At 37.6% G+C, this 22,289-nt stretch overlaps 1 protein-coding gene across 1 annotated transcript in view; it reads left to right on the forward strand.

Moving 5' to 3' along the window:
• The first annotated feature begins 1,978 nt into the window (after positions 1-1,978).
• LOC101446900 (SH2B adapter protein 1-like) overlaps positions 1,979-22,289 on the forward strand; it is an 80,305-nt gene continuing 59,994 nt past the window's right edge. Inside the window, exon 1 of the mRNA XM_071208393.1 lies at positions 1,979-2,264. Coding sequence (XP_071064494.1) covers positions 1,979-2,264 — 286 coding nt within the window. The remainder of the gene's footprint in view (positions 2,265-22,289) is intronic.

Consider the following 22,289-nt stretch of genomic DNA (forward strand, 5'->3'; position numbering starts at 1 on the left):
ATGGTAACAGGGTTAAAGGCAGAAGTTAAAAGACAGTGTGGAGGTTTGAGATTATTTATGAATCCCCAAAAGAGATTATGTTTGTGAAATAATCTAGTCCTCTGGGTGTGGTATCCTTTGATTATATTATATTCAGCTGAGATGTTTTTGATTAAATTACATTAAGACTAGGGCTTGATTCATGTCAATAGAACATGACTCTGGTTAAGTCCCCTTTCTCTTGGTGGACTGATATAAGTGGGTGGTCACTCAAGATGCAGAAGAAGATTCAGGAAGTGAGAGAGCTCCATAGACATGGAAGAGGAGAGAACTTTGATTCTGTAGCCCTGAGAAGAGCGATGAGCCATTCACCTGATAGCAGCTGAGCAGCTGATAAGGCCTGGAAAGAAATGAGCCCTATGCCAAACTGATATAGGAAGCACTGAAAGATGAGCTCTATGCCAGCTTATAGCTGAGATAGAAAGAAACTGGGCTCATAGAACCTTAAGAGGAAGAAGGAAGGAGAGACCAGGTAGAGAGCATCTCCCATTTTGCTTCAACATGTGGCAATAGACTGGTGAAAAACAGCCTTGAGTTGGACTCTTTAGGGCCTTGTAACTGTAGGTTTTTACCCCAAATAAATAGTTTTTATAAAAGCCAACCGATTTTTGGTACTTTAAATCAACACCTCTTTGGCTGAGTAATACAGAATTTGGTACCACAAGTGGGGTACAGTCTGATGCAATTATCAAAAATGATGGGATGGTTTTATAAATGGGTAAGGGGTATCTTTTGGAGGAATTGTGAGATGCTTGATAGAAAAGGCCTAGTTTGCTTTAAAGAGATTGTTGGTAGGAATAGGGATACAAAAGAGACTTTTGCTAAGGACTTAGAACAGGCATTCTTAACCAGGGGTACATGAGCTTGAATTGAAATTCCAAAAAAAAAACCCCATTATTCTTGTGGGGGCATGTTGGTGAGAGTATGATATATTTATTAAATAATACACAGTATATAGTGTGGACTTAGTACGGAGTCTGTGGTGTTAACCTGACTGGCAAAGGGGTCTGTGGAACAAAAAAGGTTAATAACACCTGCCTCAGAAGGAGAAGATGAAACTACTATTGGAAACTGGAGGTAAGGAGATCTGTGTTTTAAAGTTCCAGGGAACTTAGTAATGTTGGTTCCTGATGTTACATGGAAGGTAGAATTTGAATATGGCAAGCCTGGACATTTAGCTGAAGAGTTTTCCAAAGTAAACTCAGAGAATGTGACTTGGCTTCTCCTTGCAGCTTATAGCAAAATGCTAGATGAAAGAGATACGATGAGAACTGAATTTTTGGGCACAAAGAAACCAGAAACTGGTTCTGGAAATTTCAAGCCTCTGGAAATCAAGTCCTAAGATGATAGGGCCCCATTTGAGGAATAAACTAAACTTGGAACTTGTAAGCCAGGATTGAAAATACAATTATCCAGGAATGACTTGTGGAAATTGTTGCTGTCTGATGGCTTGGACCTCTGCTTCCTGCATGCTAAACCAACATGCATTTTGAGAGAGTTGTATAAATAAAATCACTGTCAGCCTGGACTGAAAAGGACATGGAGGGAAGAGATGGATGGGAAAATGGCTTTAAGACCATGGAAGCTGAAGTCTGGAATTACATTTCTTTGGCCGAGAGAAGGATTCCACCCATTTGTATGGAGAGGGTAAGTTTGCTCTGGCATTTGAAGAGGGTGGATATTCCAGCCCACTCTTCTGGAAGAATTTTGCTGCGCCAGCCTAGAGAGGATGGGTCATATTCCCCATGAGTTGGAGAGAATGAGGTCACCACCCTACTGCTCTGAGAAGGTTGGATCTGTTACCCATAGGTCAGGAAGAGTGAGATTGATACCCTATTGCTCTGAGAGGGGTGGGCCTGTTTCTCATAGATTAGGGAAGGCCAGGTCACCAATTCACTGTTCTGAGAGGGTTAGGCCTATCTGCTGGAGATTAGGGAGAATGTTGCCACCACCTCACTGTATTAAGGAGGTAGAGACTGTACCCAGAGACTGGGTAAAGTGTGGCCATTTAGTCCCCACCCAGATGCTTGATGAGTGTGGAACCAAGAAAATGGCCATTGGGCAAGCTGATAGAAAGGGTGGGTCCCCATGTGGCCTCACAGAGGAGAAGAATGATCATCTTAAGAATGACTCTCAGACTTTGAAATGCAATAGAGTATGCCATGCAGGTTTTCAGAACTGTTGGGGACCAGTGGCTCATGTTTCCCTACCAGATTCTCCTTATGGTAATGCAAATGTTTATCCTATGTCTGTCCCTTTGTATATTGGAAGCAGATAATTTGTTTTGTAAGTTTCACAGATCTACAGCCAGAGGGGACTTTACCCCAAGGCAAACTGTATTTATATAAACTGATTGTGATGTGATTTTGTACTTAGAATTTTTACTTAAGTTTTTTTTTTAATATTGTAATGTCTTTTGGGGACACAGAGGGTTTAGTGTGGCAGTTTGAGTTTATTTATGAACCCCCAGAAAAGAGATTATATTTGTAAACTAATCTGTTCCTCTTGGTGTGATACCCTTTGATTATATTAGCTTCAGCAGAGATGTCTTTGATTAAATTATGTTAAGAATAGGGCTTTGATTTGACCACGTCATTAGGGCATGACTCTGGTTGAGTCCCTGCCTCTTTGGTGAGCTGATAAAAATGGACACTCAGTCAAGAGGACACAGAATATAAAGGAAGGGAGAGAGAGCTGCATAGACATGCAGAGGAGAAAGCTTTGATTCTGTCACCTGGAAAGAGAGATGAGCCATTTGCCTGATAGCAACTGAGCAGCTGACAAGGTCTAGAAAGAAATGAGCCCTATGCCAGACTGATATAGGAAGCCATGGGAGACGAGCCTCAAGCCAGCCTACACCTCAGATTGGAAGCAGCTGGATCCACAGAGCCATAAGGAAAAGGAAGGAGAGGCCAGGCAGAGTTTGCCTGCCATTTTGCTTAAATACATGGCAATAGACTTTTGTGAGAAAGCCTTGAGTTGGACTCTTTAGGGCCTTGAAACTATCAAATTTTACCCCAATAAATACCCTTTATAAATGCCAACAGATTTCTGGTACTTTGCATTAGTACCCCTTTGGCTGACTAATAAAAGTTGGGTGGATATTGAAATAATATATTCACTATATGATGTTAACTTGGATCAGATGGCCAAATAATCTTTGGAATGGGTAAAAAAGAAAATGGAATTAAGACTTCTAGTTGACCAAGATGATAATGTAAAGCAGTCAGTATTCCATTTCCCCACAGAAACATTGAACAAGTTGCAAAAATTGGTAAAGCTTTCTTCCTTAAAACTCCAGAAAACAGTTAAAGGGGTGTAGTAACTGGGCAAGTACTAAATCAAGGAAATTCAACATAAAAAATAATAGAGAAGTTACAGTGCTTTTGCAGCCCACTCCCCTCACTCCTCCCTGGTGCATTTTGGAGCTGGCCAGCATTCCATTGTGGGCCCCTGGCCTTGATCTGGAGGGGAAGAATAACCCCTATGTTCTAGGGTACCTGTATATCCATGACATTCTATTGGGTGGCAGCATGATAGACTGAACCAGGTCACTTGTCTCTTGCTCGCCTCCCCAGAACTTGCCCTGCAGGCAGGAGCAACTTGTGGATAGCTAAAGCAGTGTAAGAAAGAGTTAAATCAAATCAGACTGGGCCAGAGGACTACCTGTTTAAGACATATACATTAGAGCACCCAGGAGTTGGGGATGTCTATTTTTTAGGGAGTAGAAGCAACAACCCTCTTTACAGAAATGGAAAAACCCATCATCAAATTTACATGGGATGTTATGGGGCACTGAATAGCCAAATCTATCTTGAAAAGAGAGAAGAAAGTTGGAGGACTCACTTGCCAATGTTAAAACTTACTGCAAAGATATGGTAATAAAAACAGTATGGTTCCGGCACAAAGACAGATATGTAAACCAAATGGAATCAAATAGAGAGTTCAGGAATAAACACTCATGTTTAGAGCCAGTTGATTTTTTAAAAATTTATTGAAATATATCCACTCATGCATAAACTTATATGAATAGTAAGTGTATAGTAATAGTTTTTAACTTACAAAACAAACATACATAACATCATACAGGGCTCTCATACCTCACCTACCACTAATACCTTGCATTGCTGTGAAACATTTTTAATTAATGATTAAAGAGCATCCCCAAAATATTACTACTAACCAAAGTCTCTTACATTTTGTGTATTTTCCCCAACCCACCATTATTATTATTATTATTATTTTATATCATTTATATCTGAGTATACATAAACAGTAAGTGTATAGTGAAAGTTGTGAATTGACAAAGCAAACACGCATAACATCATACAGGGGTCCTATACATCAACTCACCAACAATGTCTTGCAATGTTGTGAGACATTTTTTTACAAGTTATGAAAGAATATTGTCAAAATCTTGCTACTAATTATAGTCTCCATCCTATACTTGGTGAACCGTCCCCCAACCAACCACACCATCCTTCTAAAATATATTTATATGACAAAGTTGTAAACTTACAAAACAGTCATGCACATGTGCAGAACTCCCATACAACACTCCCCCATCAACACACCACACCATGGTGGAACATCCTCCACAGATCATGAGACAATATCATCAGATTACCACCAGGTCCATAGCATATATCTGGCACACCTCCTCCATACTCCTTCAATATCAACACAGTACATCTCTGGCATAGATGAATGAATATTACATTATTACTATTAACCACAGTCCATAGGCCACTCCAGTTGTATTTTTCTCATGCTTCTCCACAATCCTACCACCCTGCAATAGTGATGTACATCTGATCTAGCTCACAAAGGACACTCTTGAGTCTGTACCATCAACAAAATTCTCCTTCACCTCTGGGTTTACTATGGTATTCAGTCCCTATATTATTCTCTAGCTTTTTGTCAATTGACATTTACATCCCTATACTACCCTTTTCAGTCACATTTTCATTTATAAACCAGCTGTTACTCACTATAATGTGTTACCATTAACTCTGTATAGTTCCACACTTTAATAGTAAAGTTAATTAAAGCTTATACATTAATTAAACATCAGTAGTCCACTCAGTCCTCCTCTTATCTCCTTTAAGAATCTACCACCTACCACCAGTTCTTTTTTTTTTAAAGATTTATTTATTTATTTATTTATTCCCCTTTCCCCCCACCCCCCATCCCTACCCTGGTTGTCTGTTCTCTGTGTCTATTTGCTGCGTCGTCTTCTTTGTCCACTTCTGTTGTTGTCAGCGGAACAGGAATCTGTGTTTCTTTTTGTTGCATCATCTTGTTGTGACAGCTCTCCGTGTGTGCGGTGCCATTCCTGGGCAGGCTGCTCTTTCTTTTGCGCTGGGCGGCTCTCCTTTTGGGGTGCACTCCTTGCATGTGGGGCTCCCCTACGTGGGGGACAGCTGTGTGCGGCATGGCACTCCTTGTATGCATCAGCACTGCTCATGGGCCAGCTCCTCACGGGTCAAGGAGGCCTGGGGTTTGAACAGTGGACCTCCCATGTGGTAGACGGACGCCCTAACCTCTGGGCCAAGTCTGCCACCTACCACCAGTTCTTGAAGATATTTTCCTAAATATTTTTCTAGAAGCTTTATGGTTCTTGTTTTTATATTTAGGTTTTTGATTCATTTTGTGTTAGTTTTTGGATAAGGTGTGAGATAGAGGTCCTCTTTTCTTCTTTCGGCTATGGGTATCCAATTCTCTCAGCACCATTTGTTGAATGGACTGTTCTGCCATAGCTGGGTAGGCTAGTCAAAAATCACTTGACCATAGATGTGAGGGTCTGTTTCTGAACCATCAGATTGGTCTATGTGTCTGTCTTTATGCCAGTACCATGCTATTTTTACCACTGTAGCTAGGCATTATGATTTAAAGGCTGGAAGCAAAAGTCCTCCGACTTCATTTTTTCCTTTTTAAGATGTTCTGGCTATTCAGGAACACTTAACCTTCCAAATAAATTTGATAATCAAGTTTTCCATTTATTTTTAAAAAGCTGGTGGAATTTTTATCAGGATTGCATTGAATATGTTCATCAATTTGATTAAATTGACATTTTTTTTTTTGGAATTGACATCTTAAGGATATTTAAGTCTTCCAATCTGTGAGCATGGAATGTTCTTCCAAGTATTTAGGAAAACTGCAACTCATTGTGGTAGTGTTCTGAATACAAATGCTTTACATTTTTGGTTAATTTTATTCCTAAACATTTGGGTTTTATATGTCATATTTTATTTTCACCACTCTTTGATACTCTTAGTTACCTTTACTGATATAATCTTCATTTCTAGACTCTTTTCCAAGTCTCTCTTTCCTGTCTTTTCTTTTCAGGCTTTAGCACACCCTTTAACATTTCCTGCAAAGTCAGTCTCTTTGTTTACAAACTCTCTCGGTTTCTGTTTATCTGTGAATATTCTAAACTTGCCTTCATTTTTAAAAACAATCTTGCTGGATATAAGATTCTTGGCTGGAATTTTTTCTCCTGCAGTATCTTAAACATATCATACCACTCACTGTCTTCTTGCCTCCATGGTTACTGGTGAGAAATCAGCACTTAATCTTATTGGGTATACCTTATATGTCATGTATTGCTTTTCTTTTGCTGCTCTCAGAATTCTTACCTTGTATTTGACATTTGACATTCTGATTAGTATGTGTCTTGGAGTTGGTCTGTTCAGATTTATTCAGATGGGAGTACTCTGTGCCTCTTGGACATTGATATCTATGTCCTTCAATAGGGTTGGGAAATTTTCTACCATTATTTCTTCAAATATTCATTCTGCCCCTTTGCCCTTCTGTTCTCCTTCTAGGACACCCATGACACATATGTTTGCATGTCTCTAGCTGTCCTTTAGTTCCCTGAGGTCTTGTTCAATTTTTTCCATTCTTTTCTTCATCTGTTGACTTTCAGAGACCATTTCTTCAAGCTCACCAATCCTTTCTTCTGCCTCCTTAAATCTGCTATTATATGATTCCAGTGTATTTTTTATTTCATTTATTGTGCCTTTCATTCCCATAAGATCTGTTCTTTTTCAATGTATGCTTTCAAATTCTTCTTTGTGCTTATCCAATGTCTTTTTAATATCCTTAATCTTTTTAGCCATCTCATTGAATTTATTAAGGAGATTTGTTTGAATACCTATGATTAGCTGTCTTGATTCCTCTATGTCATCTTGAGGCTTATCTTGTTTCTTTAACTGGGCCATGGCTTCCTCTTTCTTGGTGTGGATTGTAATTTTTTTGTCAGCGTCTTGGCATCTGGCTTACTATATGTATTTATTCTGGGAGCAGTTACTCTCTTTAGTTTAGGGCTTTTTTGCCCTTTCTCTGTTGGTTCTGTAGTTGGAGCCAAGGATGGTTGGTGCTTTATGCTTCATAGGCCCAATCTGCCCTCATTATGCCAAGGACCAATGAAGCTCCTCCTAATTTTCTCCTTTGCCAGGGCTAGGGACAAAGCCACAGCTGTGTGTAATAACCCAAGTCATGCTGGCCTAGACTGTAGTTGCCCAGAGAGACTGATGAAGCTTCATGCCCCTTTTTCCAGTGCCCGGGGCAGGGATGGAGCTACAGGTGAGGGCAGCAATCTATGCTCCGTGGGCCCAAAATGACTTCAGTTTCCCTAGGAGACTTCTGACTCTGTCTAGCCGAATGTATCTGCAGTTACCAGGAGAGACTGATGCAGGGTCCACCAGCTTCCTCCCTGACAGAGTTGGGGCTGAAACCTAGGGTAGGGCTGCAGGCCAATCTGGGTTGAAGAAACTGGTCCCTATGAACACTGTGATTTTCAGTCAGTCTGGCTGCCCCTCATGCCAGGGGCAGTGTTAAAATACTGGCTACTGGCCTCTTTCTGACTTGGACAGGTTCAAACTTTAGCCGTTCTTAGGATTATACTGTAGCCCACTGAATTTACTAATCAGTGGCTGAAGTTAGTGCCCAACCATATCTTCCTCCCCCATTTTGGGTAAGTGGATCTTCCAATTCCAGCTGCAGAATAGTTCCTGAGGTGGTTATGAATGTTCTCTGCAGATGGGCAGTCTCCCCCTTCCATTCTTTTAAGGATATTGAAGGAGTCTCTTTTGGTTTCCTGGAGCCCCCCAAAAGGTGCTTTAGAGAGCTCTGGGTGATTACAAACTGCCCTGTAGCATGAGTTGACTCTATGATCTCCTTATTCTGCTGCATCTTGCCAGTTGTCCAGTTGTCCCCAATTGATTTTTTTTTTAATTTACTTTATTTTTCTTTATTTTCCCCTCCCCCTGCCCCAGATGGTTCTCTGGTCTGTCTGTCCATTGTTTGCTCACCTTCTCTAGGAGGCACGCACTGGGAACTGAACCTAGGACCTCCCGCATGAGAGGGGAGTTTCCAACAGACTGAGCCACATCCACTTCCTGTGAGCTGTGGTGTCTACTGGCTTTTGGCCTCTGCTTGTTGCAGCAGGGGCAAGTTTAGCTCTGTTGTGGTGATGTCTAGCTCTTTTGCCATGGCGTTTATCCCTGTTTTGGTGGGAGGTGGCATTTATCTCTGTTATGGAGGGAGGCAGCATCTGCTCATCTTATTTTTTAGGAGGCATGGGGACCCAAACCCAGGACCTCCCATATGGTAGGTAGGCACCCAAGTGGTTGAGCCACATCTACTTCCCCCAGTTTATTTTTGACAAGGGTGTCAAGTTCATTCAATGGAGAAAGAACAGTCTCTTCAACAAGTGGTTCTGGGAAAATTGGATATCCATATGCAAAACAATGAAGGTGGACCCTGACTTCACATGATATACAAAAATTATCTCAAAATGGAGCAAATACCTACTATTTTATTTTTAAATTAAAGTCTAATTTGCAATAATATGCACAGGTATGGAGTGTTCAGTACTTTTAGCTTTGACAAATGCATTCACATGTCCTACCAACACCACTATCAAGACATAAAATTCCCATCACTCCAGAGATACCCTCTTTCCTTTTTATAGTCAATCCTCCCATTTGAATCAATATATTTCTCATTTCCTTTACTGTAGATTTCCTCTCTTTTTGAACTTCATCTGAAAAGAATAGCTAGTTTGCCTTTTTTGCTTCTATATTTTTTAGTGCAGGATAATCTTTTTGAGATTTGCCAAGTTTTTCACTTTTATTGCTGAAGAGTATTTTACTGTATTAGTGCAGGGTAGATGGTTTATCTAGTCTCCTGTTGATGGGCATTTGTATTATGCTTAGATTCGGTACTAACAATAATACAGGTATTGAACACTATAAAATTTTTTGTATAAATATGTTTCATTTCACTTGGTTAAATACCTGAGAGTGCAATTGGTAGTTTATAGGGTAGATCTTTGTTCATATTAATAAGAAACTTCTCATATTATACTCCTTCCTGCAATGCATGAGAGTTCCAGTTGTTCCATAACCTCACCTAAAATATTTTTCATTTTAGCCACTACAGAAGATTTAAAATATTTCATTTGCATTTTCCTAATAATGACATGGAACTCATTTTCATGTTAATTGACAGTGCTATTTCACCTTTAGTGAGATTTCAATTCGAGGATTTTGCCTACTTTGTATTTTTTTTCTTTTTCTCTTGACTTATAGAAGTTTTATGTGTTCATTGTATCTGAATAAATATTAATATTTATTTTCCTAATAAAATAAGTTGAATAGAGTTCTTTATCTGTTTTTCAAAATAGTTTGTGAAAGGTAGGTCTTATGTCATCTTTAAATATTTGAAAAGAAAACACTCATGCAGATCTTTAATTCTAAGTAATTCATTGAGAGAAGATTATTAAATTACGTATTCAATTTCTTTACAAGATACTGTGCTATTTCTACTTATTCTTGTCTTGTTTTTAAAGTTTCAGTTTTGTACATTTCCCTCCACTGTGTCTTGATTTTCCATTTTATGTGTATAAAGTTGTTTGTAGTATCTATTTACCATATTTAATAGTATTAGGACATGTGGTGAAGTTCACTTGCTTATCTATAACTTCCCACTTAAACAGTAAGAAATGGGTTTCTACTGCCATCATTAATTTACTTAATTTTTTAACCTATATATGGAAAACAACTTTATTGACTAGGGTACAGTGCTTATATACAGTTCCTTTTGCCTCTAGTCTAGGAGACCCTACTCATTTGCAGTTACTTAGGTCAACATCTTTCGCCTCCACCCCAATCTGTAAGGTTGATTTATACATCAGAATCCAGTTACTTTATTTTCTCACTTTTGACATTCCATCTTGTGATGTGAGAAAATCTGAAATGATTTTTAAATTTGCATACATTAAGATTCACTCTTCTGTTGTTAGGTTCTATGGGTTTTGACAAATGCATTCTTATTTCAGTATTCTTACCACTTTATAGCTTTTGCAAATCCTGCTTTAAGTAAGAAGATACTGACTATGATTCTTTGGATTTGCCTCTTTCCAGATATCAAAGTGGAGTTTGCTCTGCAACTTCAGTTCTCTGATTGGTCAAAGAAGGTGTCATTGTTTGTCAGTTTGATCAGCATGGGAATCAAGCCTTCTATGCTCTTTATATGTCAAAGTTGAATCTGAATCTCCCTTAGAATTTTCTTTTCACTATGTTTTTCCATCTTAATGCCACTATGTTCAGATTTATATTCCTTTGAAATGTTTTAAACTTTGTTTTGTGACCAAGCATGTGATTAATTTTGGTAAATGTGTTTTCTATTTGTTGGGAGCAATATTCTTCAAAGATCACAGGCCAATTGTTTGTGTATTACAATTGTGTTTACCAGATGTTCTATATCCTTTTTGATTTCTGTTTTTCTTTTCCAGTCAGCTAGTTTGAGAAGTGGATTAAAATAGTCCATGCTCACTGTTGGTTTCTTTATTTCTCTCTTGGTTCTATCAGTTTTATTGTATGTATTTTGGAGAATATACAGTTTTAGAAATAATATATCTTCCTAGTTGATTTTACTCCCACCATTATCAAATTCTTTATTTCTCTTAATGCTTCTTGTCTTAAAATCCACTTAGCCTGATATTGGTCTCACTCTACTACAGTTTCTTGTTTTGTTTTGTTTTTGTTTTTGTTTGGAATTCATATGGTATAACTTTTTTCCATCTTTTGTACTTCTCTGTTCTTATTTTTATGGTGTCTTCGGTAAGTATCATATAATTTTTGATATATTTTTGTCCATGTTAATAATCTTTGGCTCCTAATTTGAGAATTTAGTCCATTATATTTACTATAATTACTCATATATTTGGGTTTATTTCTACCATCTTACTATTTGCTTGTTCATTGTATCACTTACAATATGCTTTTTAAAATCTCTTTTCTTTCTTTCATTTAGTGAATCATTTTTAAATTTTTATTCCAAATCACCTTCCTATTAGTGTGCTATACTTTAATAATTAATGGTTAATTGAGATTATAAAATGTTAAGATTTCTTAACTTATTTTAAAGATTGACTTTTAGTTTACCACTGCCAAATAAATGCTAGAATCTTTGAATTCATTAACGGCATTCATCGGTCTTTCATCTCATCTGTAATGCCATAATAAGTCTAGGTTTTATAGATGTTCTCAGGTGAAATATGGAGTTTTCATGAGATAATTCATAATAAGCCCTAAATATGTAGAATAAATTTCCTCTCCATTAATTTCTAAGAATGAGCTACTAAAATCTTAATAGAAGCTCTTTTATTAAGGAGATGCTGACTCATGATTTGCATGTACTATGCTTAGGGAGAACCTGGATTTTTCATTGGGAGACTCCTGTCAATATATATCTATTTATTTAATCTTTGTTGTTTGAAATGTATATAGATATTTAAAATATATATTTTCATCAAGGAATCTTTTAATCTTATTCCAAGAGGTAAGTTGCCTTGATGCATTTATTCTCATTGCAGGATAGAATACCTGGCTGGGATAACCTCACTTTTAAATTCTCTAGTTTTCAATCCAACCCATCAGATCTATACTCCACTAAGCCTGATTTCTCAGCATCCAGATCCTGACTGCTTCAAGTCTAAAAATAGTTTGAGGAAGAGATGAGATGTGGAGGCGTTTTCGGGACGTGGAGTTGTCCTGGGTGGTGCTTCACAGACAATTACAGGACATTGTAGACCCCCCCAGGGCCCACTGGATGGAACGGGGGAGAGTGTGGGCTATGATGTGGACCATTGACTACGGGGTGCAGTGATGTTCAGAGATGTACTTACTGGGTGCAATGGATGTCTCACGATGATGGGAGAGAGTATTGCTGTGGGGGGAGTGGGGGGTGGGGGCGGTGGGGTTGATTGGGACCTCGTATTTTTTTAATGCAATTCGTAAAAATAAATAATTTTAATTAAAAAAAATAGTTTCATTCTTCTCTGGGAGTGGGGAGTGGGAGTTGATCATTGTTTGCTGTCTAGTGTGCAGGTGGGGATCTGAACACCTAAGACTTTTGTATATGAATTTTCAACCAAATCCCCCCTTTTTTCCAACCTCTTTCCTTATCTCTTTCTTTCAGTGATTGGGGGAACTTTCTTCTATTCCCACTTGAATTCCTTAACACATACTTAGACTTTAACTTCCCTAGTTTTGTGACTTTTTTTTGTTATAACCCCTCCATCCGTTCTTTCTATCTTCCAAATTTAATTGAAATCTTCCTATGCTCATGCCTTATATCTCAGTTCTTTTTCCTGGCTGGTTAATATAATTTTCCCCTTATTTTATATAGTGGGTTACAGGAGGAAGAGACGATAAATTCATGTCAGCAGTTTACCTTATTTATCCACTATTTATACATTGGCTTTATTAAAATAAGGATCAGTGCCACTTCTAAAGTTTAAAAAATTCTGATAGGAAACATAAAAGGAAGATAGACTAAAAAGTCATAGATTTTTGTGACTAGTATAAGCAGCACTAGTATCAGTTAAAATAGGCAAAGGAAAAGAAATTCTCAATTTTATCAATGCTATGAATGAGTAATATAAAAAGTACATAATCTGGGTCTTTTCCTTTGTGCTGTATACTATTGGATAAAATTTTCTTTTGTGGTTAACTGTTTTGCTTCCCTTTCAAAGTGAAAGCCTGATGTTTGCCATCACAATCAAATCCCATTTCTTTAAATTTGATGTTGATAAAGCCTTACTGCAAATGGCAAGCGAGGTCAAAAGGCATCCCAGAAGACACATCTTCAGTCTTCCACCAGATGCTCTTTGACATTCAGGGATCTGATGAGAATAGTCAGGAGGGAGTCAGTGAGGAAAGGGTAATCACTTGCTAAAAGTTGTTTGGCTGTTTGGTTTAAGATATTGGTGATTTATCAGGACTTTGTCAGTTATAAATTTCCAGCAGTCTAAAAAATTAATGAGGCTACCTTCAGCGTCTTCATACTTCTAGCCTGGAGGGAAGTTTTTGTATTACAAATTTCTGTTTCTAAGACTTGTCTAGTTCAAGATTTTTATAAGAAACTAAGTGAAAAATACAAGACTCACGCAGATCAAATATTTCAGTTGCATGCAACTAAAGACAATGATAAATATGTTGCAGGACAGAATCAAAATCCACAGTCTCTCAACAAGCTGAATTTAAAAAATAACCAACTGAGGTATGTCTTTCCCTTTACATTTTCAAAGTTCAAGTTAATGATAATATCTATTATTTATTGAGAGTAAAATATTTACAAGTTATTTTGCCAAGCACACTCAGAAAATATCTTTCTAATCATATCAATTCATTCAAAAATTATTTATTGGACACTTACCATGGACAAAGCATTCCATAAGCATTCTTGAAATTCATCAGTGAACAAAACAGATGAGTATCTTCACCCTTGAATTGGCCTATTGGTGGGTATAGATACTATTGATCTTGGGCCATATTGTGGATGGAAAGACAAGATAAAAAATGTACTGTAAATCAAAATTCTCAGAGCGATTGAAGTGCCAATGCATGGATTCAATGATTTTCCTCAGTATCATTCAAGTTAAAACAGCAAAACAAAATGCTTGCATAGATAAAGAAAAGGGGTAATGTAAAACACTAGTGAAGCAGACGTATCAAATATAATTGACAGCAAACCCAATATGTGTCAATGGTTTCCAAAGATCTACAAAGACAGTAGTGGTTAAAAGCATAAGCTTTGAGGTTGGACAAAGTTGGGTTTAAATCTTGGTGTCCCTAGTTACTTCCTTGACCTTCAACAAATGCTTTCCTCTCTGCCCTCAGTTTCTTCAACTGTAAAATAAATGTATACCTTTCATCTCATCAGGATGAGGGTTAATTATAATTAGCATAGTTCCAAGTCCATTATAAGTGCTCTATAGATAGTAACTCTTAATCCTAAACCATGCTGATAAATACATATTATTTAGAAAAAGTAAATTTTAAAGTGCCTTTACTATGTAATACTTAGAATGCATTAGAAGTTTTTAATTTAGATCTGAAACCCATAGTTGAAGCATTCTTAAGAAATATTTGGGACACCTAAGGGACAGATTGTGATATTCAAGGAATTAAAATCCAATTAAAATTTGATTAATTATGTATTAAAAATATAATGCATTTCAGTCATTATGCCCAAGTCTATAACCTGGGAAATGTTGCTGAAGAAGCAAAGGATGATCAGTCTTGAAGTCCCCTGTGAGTAGACGTAATCAAAGCCTTCCAACAACTCTGGGTTAGTCATATGGTTTGTATTAGTCAGCCTAAGGATGCTGATGCAAAGTACCAGGACTCTGTTGGCTTTTATAAAGGATATTTATTTGGGGTAAAAGCTTATAGTTATAAGGCCCTAAAGAGTCCAACTCAAAACTGATTTCTCACCAAAGTAAGTTGCATGTGTTGAAGCAAAATGGTGGGTGGTCTCTGCCAGGTCTCTCCTTTCTTTTTCCTCTTAAGGCTCCTTGGGCGCAGCTTCTTCCCATCAGCTGTAGGCTAGCATAAGGCTTATTATTCAGGGCTTCCTTTGTCAGTCTGGCATAGGGCTCATTTCTTTCCAGGCGTTCTCTGCTGCTCAACTGCTCAGCTACAAACTATTGGGCAACTGACTCAGCTTTCCCTGGGCTTTAGCAGTTTGAGCTGTCTCTCCTCTGGCATCTATGGAACCTTGCTGTCTTCCCGTATCTTCTTTTTTGTGTTTCGTTGAGTGAGTGTCTTTTTATATCAGCTCACCAAAGGGAAGGAAACTCAACCAGAGTCATGCCCTAATCTTAACATGATTTAATCAAAGACCTCTCTGCTGAATCTAATACAATTAAATGGTATCACACCCAGAGGACTAGATTAGTTTACAAACATAATCTCTCTTTTGGGGATTCATAAATTATCTCACAGTGCCACATGATCCTAGGAGCAAGAAGTAGATCGAATGCATTTAAACTACAGGGAAACATACTTCTGTTCAATACAAGGTTGAACTTAGTATCACTTAAATTGTCTAAGTATAAAAGGTGGTGTTACAGGAGCACATCCTCTTTGACTACTTGGAGGGGCAGGGAATTCAGGCAGCAGGTAGATAGGCGGTCTAAACAGATCATAAGGCCTCTTCCAGGTCTAAAATGCTATGACCAAATCTGACACTACGTGTATGTTCAGATTCGCATGGATTAGGGTATAATCGCATACTCTATCTACTCGTAACCCTTGTGTTGTTCAAATCTTCTGAGAGGCAGATCCCAAAATAGAGTTAAGAATGCAAGAGGTTTATCAGGGAGTAAAGGCAGTAAAAAATTAAAAATCAGGATTGAGCAGATAAAACTATTAGATAATAATGCAAGTCTTCCAATTGTGTGAAAATAGAAGAGGAAGCAGAAGTGCGCGTGGAGAAAGTCAGACAGTGATGAAGAACTGACAAAAATCTCAGTCAAACTAAAGAGAGCTCTGAAGCAAAGATTATATGAGTCCTGTGTTGAGCAGAAATGGGCATACCCTAGGACCTCCCTGTGCTTGCTCACTGGCTGCAAAAAGTGAGGTGTGTTCCGATTGAACAATGAGGCAGATCGAGGGGTGATGTAGCTGAAGAATGTGAACTCCCTGCATCCCTCACTGCTGAACAGGTTTTTTCTTTCTTTGAAAGGGATCCAAGGGGTTTAACTCTAAGTCTTCTACAGTTCTATTACACTTATTTGAAATGTTTCTGTTTAATTTCCTGTTTTCCTAGATAGACTAAGTGGAGCGAATTGCTACATGCTGCATTGTTGGCACACAGACTCAGGCAAAACAGAAACTTTCAAAAAATGATCGCTTTATTCCTTTTTTTTTTTTAAAGATTTATTTTATTTATTTCTCTCACCCCATCCCCCCCCACCCCCCACCCCAGTTGTCTGTTCTCTGTGTCTATTTGCTGCGGGTTCTTCTTTGTCTGCTTCTGTTATCAGCGGCATGGGAATCTGTGTTTTTTGTTGTTGTTGTGTCATCTTGTTGTGTCAGCTCTCTGTGTGTGCGGCACCATTCCTGGGCAGGCTGCACTTTTGCGCTGGGCGGCTCTCCTTACGGAGCGCACTCCTTGTGCATGGGGCTCCCCTACGGCGGGGACACCCCTGTGTGACAGGGCACTCCTTGCGCGCATGAGCACAGCGCATGGGCCACCTCCACATGGGTCAAGGAGGCCCGGGGTTTGAACTGCGACCTCACATGTGGTAGACAGATGGCCTAACCACTGGGCCAAGTCTGCTTCCCTCGCTTTATTACTTATGCAGCACAAAGGGTCCAAAACAGCAAGGGAAGAGATCCCAACTTAGTTGGTTGCCCAGGAAGGCCAAACCACTTGGGTCAGTGTCAGGAGATGGGAACTCTGCCTACTTGGCTTCACATTGGAAAAGAGACAAGTTTATGCTGCCTCAGGGGCCTTCTAGGGCTGCTTGTTCCCAGTTTTCAAGATTTGAGGTCTGGACAAACCTTTTCGTTAGATCTACCATCTCCTTCAGGTTGTCTAAATGAAAACAAATTGAAACAGTGTTGCACAATAGAAGAAGGGCCGGAGGTAGGTGAGGGTTTGGAGATGGTGTGTGTCCCTGTCTTGTCCAGCAGGCTCTATGGTACTTAAAAGTGTGGACTTTATGTTTTATTCTCTATGGTATCTGCAGCATACATATTCATGTTTGTAGAGGCTTAATAGTGATTGAATCAATTAGTGAATATAAGTTGAGGTTTTTGGAGAGCTATGAGAGGATCTAAAGCAGGGATTCTTAATCTTTTTTGTTCCATGGACCCCTTTGCCAGTCAGGTGAAAACCACAGACCCTTATTAAGTCCACACTATACTGTGTATTATTTAATAAATATATCCTCCTGTACCATCACAAGAATGATGTTTATTTGAATTTCAATTCAAGCTCATGGACCCCTTGTTTAGAACACCTCATCTATAGAGTTGGTCTCCTCAAAATTAACAACCAATGAGTCCATTAACTTTAAGTATCTTCTAATAAAATTTTAATATCCAGGCTTTGTTTATATGTTTACTTAAGAAAGATCCTTTTTACTCTTGTCTCTTAATATAAAGCAAAGACTTAAAAGAAAAAAACAGAGTCAGGTAAGTTACAATGGAGATGGGGAATTGATCAGAAGGATGATGTGGCTGCCAGAGGTGATGAGAGGGCTAGAGGGGAGCATTGATGGATAGTGAGGGATAATAGAATGCCAGAAATGATATGTGCCAGTTATCTTTTTATTAACCCCTGTAAAGCACTCTTCCACTCTACTACATTTAGTTTTGTGTCCCAGGAAGATGAGCAATATGAATTACAGCAATGAGCTCCTAAGCCATCTGACTTTGGGTTGGGGAGCCTGGTAGAAAGTTGGAGAAATGAAGGAGATTTAGGTCAGGGAATTTATTTCCTCATTCTATCCTTGTGAAATTGCTTTTCTTTCAAGTTGACCTACTCTACTGTATTTTTTTGTTTCTTTCTGGGTTTTGAAGACTATTCCCTCTCTTTGTATAGGCCCACAATTATATAGCTCTGTTGCTGCTTCTAGGGCTCCTGTACTTCTGCTTCTCCTATATCCAACCCATACCTTACAAATTATGCACCAACTCATTTGCTCAGACACTAGGCCTTAACACATTTTAGTGAGGCCTAATATATAATGTTCAGCCTTAGAGTTGCTCCGAAGTATTTTGTGAAAAAGCTCTCTAGCCTATCGTACCTCTTTAGTTATTGAACCAAGATGCCTCATAGGTCCATTCATGGACCACACCGACTTCTCCCAAATGAATGACCTTGATCTGTAAGTCAAGAGCAGATTCATATTAGAGTATAACTGTGGTCTCTGTAAAAAGTTAGGTATATCAAATGACTAGAGTGAAGGCTTCAGCTTCATCTCCATGACAGAGGGGTTGTCAAAGCTTACAATACCATTACCTCCTCATGACCAAACTTGCCAGACTTCAGCACTCAGTTTTCACAGAAATAATCCTATTACATCCATTGATACCTTCTTTTCCCAATAAAATTACATATCCTTCCCATTTTCACACATAGAAAGCCTTATTTTAGAAGGTTAATCCAGGGTCTCTTCTCTCTGGGTGTATTCCTAGAAATGGATTATAAGGTCATATGGTAGTTCTACACTTTCTGACGAATTGCCAAATTGTTTTCCATAGTGACTAAATCATTTTACATTCCCAACAAGTTTTTTGATTTCTCCATATCCTGGACAACACTTGTTCTTTTCTCTTTTTCTTAATAGTAGTCATTGTAGTAGGTGTGAAATGGTATCTCATTGTGGTATCTCATTTCCCTAATGACTAATGATGTTGAGATCCTTTTCATGTGCTTATTAGCTCTTTGTGTCTCTTCTTAGGAGAAATGTCTATTTAAGTCCTTGCCCATTTTTAACTGGATTAGTTGTCTCTTTGTTGTAGGAGTTGTAGGAGTTGTTTATATAGTCTGGATATTAAGCCCTTATCAGAGATACGGTTTCCAAATATTTTATCCCATTCTTTTGGTTGTCTTTTCACTTTCTTGATAATGTCCTTTGATGCATAAAAGTTTTTAATTTTAATGGAGTCCCTTTTATCTATTTTTCCTTTTGTTCCTTATGCTATTGATGTAGTGTATGAATCCACTGCCAAACACAAAGGCTAAAGATATTTCCTTGTGTTTTCTTCTAAGTATAGTTTTAGCTCTTATATATAGGTTGCTGATCAATTTTGAGTTAATTTTTGTGTGGTGGAAGGTAGGGAGCTATGTTAATTCTTTTTCTTGTGGATGCCTAGTTTTCACAGTTCCATATGTTGAAGAGACTATTTTTCCTCCTTGAGTAGACTTGACACCCTTGTCAAAAGTGAATTAAGCATAGATGTCTAGGCATATTTCTAAATTCTCAATTTGATTCCATTGGTCTGTATGTCTGTCCTTGTGCCAATATCATAATGTTTTGATTACAGTAGCTTGGTTAAAATTTTGACTTATTGAATCCTCAACTTTGTTCTTGTTTTTCAAATGTTTTTGGCTATTCCACAGGACTTTGACAGTTGCATAGTCCATTTCTGCAAAAATGGATATTGTATTTTGATTGGGATTGCATTGAATCTGTGAAACACTTTGGGTAGTATTGACATCTTAACAATATTGTCTTCCAATCTGTGAGCACAGAATATCTTTCCATTTATTTAAGTCTTCTTTAATTTCTTTCAGGAATGATTTGTAATTTTCCAAGAATAAGTCCTTTACATTCCTTGTTAAATTTATTCCTAAAAGTTTTATTCTTTTAGTTGTTAGCATAAATGGAATTTATTTCTCGATTTCCCTTTTGAACTGTTCGTTGCTGATATATGTTCTATACTCTTTGATATGTAGTCTCCAAAGCTAGTATAATGTTTCCTTTTATAGCACTGAAAAATAGCATTCTAATTTTCCTAAAATCATTAAATTTACACTATGGCTCAAACTCTTTAAAATCATATGCTGTCCCTTTTTTACTTCAGATGGCAGCTCAGTCTAAACTGTTAGGCAAAAAAGGAAATCCAAACACAAAGATCACAACTGGATGCTCATTTGCTTTCAGGATTTTAGCATTCTTTACTGTGAATTCAATGCATATTCATTGCTGTGGAGGTCAATACCTGCTGACTTTATCTTTATGCTTAAGTATTTTTTGTTTTATCACTAGCCTCATTTATAAAGGGCTTCTGTTACATTCTGATCGATACCAAAAATTTAATGATTTAAAAACAAAACAATTTCAATTTTCATGACAATGTGAAATTTCCTATGATCTTTATAGGCTATCAAAGGAAATAAGTGACAAAAATTGCATTAATGACCACCTGGTATCTTCCTGCTGATTGATACCTGGGACACATATTATCAAATGAAGAGCAGTAGAATTAATAGATGGGACATCTCAAACTGAAGCTTATTTTGTCTGTCAGACTCTTATGTACCTATTACTTTAGAAAAATATCTTGTTATAAATCCTTTTAAATTTATTAAATATCTTTGAGATGGCCTCTATAAATTCTTCACTGGGAAAGAAAAAACATTTTGAGTTTTTTTAAACAGTCTTATTTAAAGAGAAATTCTATAAAAAATTTCAGAGAAAGGAAAGTAAATAAAGAGAAAAAATGTTCATCATACACAGATACAAACCAAGTTATGATATTTCTAAACAAGAAATACAAATGAATAGGAAACACTAAAATGTCTATTTGCCATCTGGTATTTCCCAACCTAGATAGTAGCAGCATCACAGTTAGTTTTGGTCTTCATTAACTCTCTTCAAAGTTTAAATACTTAAAGGAAAGAGTGTATTTGCCTCCAATATTGCTGTTATGTGGCATTAGATAATGGGACCCAACCTGGTGATTCTCTGACTATATGTTTTTTATTTTACATAATTTATATTGTACTACAGCTCCTGTTATGTTTCTTTCTTTTTTGAGTCATCATTTTGCTTTCAGGTCTATTCATGTTGCTATATGTAAATTTAACTCTGAATTTCTTGACTTTCTGATAGCTTGCCATGCTTCAATCCGATGGAAACTCAGATTGCATATAGTTCCTGGTACTCCAAACAATGCCATGATGAACAGTCAATCACATGCTTTCATATGAACTGAAGCAAAAACTGAACAGAAATATATGCCTAGGGCCATAATAACTGAGTAGTCGGGACATGTGGCTGACCATAGGCCTTGAATGTGTAAGGTAGTCTTGTCCACTCCTATTTTCTGCCATAATTATTATTTTTGTAATTATATTTATTTTTTCCTCTAAAAATGTGTTTCAGTTTTGATAATAAATTACATGGTCACCTTAGGTATATGCAAATTAAATTCTGTGCATCCCGTTAGACTGCTCTCTAAACAGACTCTTTTGGGTTGCTAAGCTGCTCACAGCAGATACCTTGAAATGCATTAGCTTTATGGGAATTTATTAACTGATGAACTTACTGTTCTGAGGCTGTAAAAATGCCCAAATCAAGGTATCATCATGATGATACCCTCTTCCTGAAGACCAGCTGCAAATGATGCTGGACTCCTCTGTCACATGGCAAGGCATATGGCAGCATCTGCTGGTCTCTCCTTTCTATTTAGGGTTTTGTTGCCTCCAGCTTCTCACTTCCATGGTTTTTTTCTTCGTCTGAATTTTATTCTCTTATAAAGGACTCCAGAAAGAGGATTAAGGTTCACGCTAAATGAGTTGGTTCATATTTTAACTTAAGATCTTACTCACCAAGAAAGCCTACTTACAATGGGTCCACAGCCACAGGAATGGAAATGGATCAACTTTAAGAAATACTTTTCTGGGGTTCAAATAGCTTTAGACCACCACACAGACTATTGGACCTTGCATTCCTCTCAACAGTGCATGAAGATCCTTATCCCTCCACATTATAAACAGAATTTATTTTCTGGTTTTACATTATTTGCCATTTTAATGGGTTAAAATGGGCATATGTGGAACTAAATCTCATTTCCTTTAAATCATAGTTTAGTCCTTTATTATAATTTCGATTTAGGGCTGAAGAATTAAAGGTTGTGGTAGTACTAAAAGCTTATCATCATAAGCTTGAGTATGAGCCCTACATATACTAAATTGTTAACATATTGCACCACGTTAACAATTTTAAAAGTGAAAGTTTATTATTACTGTGTCACGCATAAGAAATCTGTTTTAATGGAACCAACGTCTCACAGCAGTGTGGGTTTGAGAATGGCACTTCTCCAGGTCTCTGTTTTTGCCTCCATGATAAGGGATCTTAATATAAACCTGCTACAGTTGTTATAAGGGTTAAATGAAATCATATCAGGGAATGCTGATAGTATACACAACAGATT

The sequence above is a fragment of the Dasypus novemcinctus genome, chromosome 16 (assembly GCF_030445035.2).
Source record: "Dasypus novemcinctus isolate mDasNov1 chromosome 16, mDasNov1.1.hap2, whole genome shotgun sequence".
NCBI classification, from domain to species: Eukaryota; Metazoa; Chordata; class Mammalia; order Cingulata; family Dasypodidae; genus Dasypus; species Dasypus novemcinctus.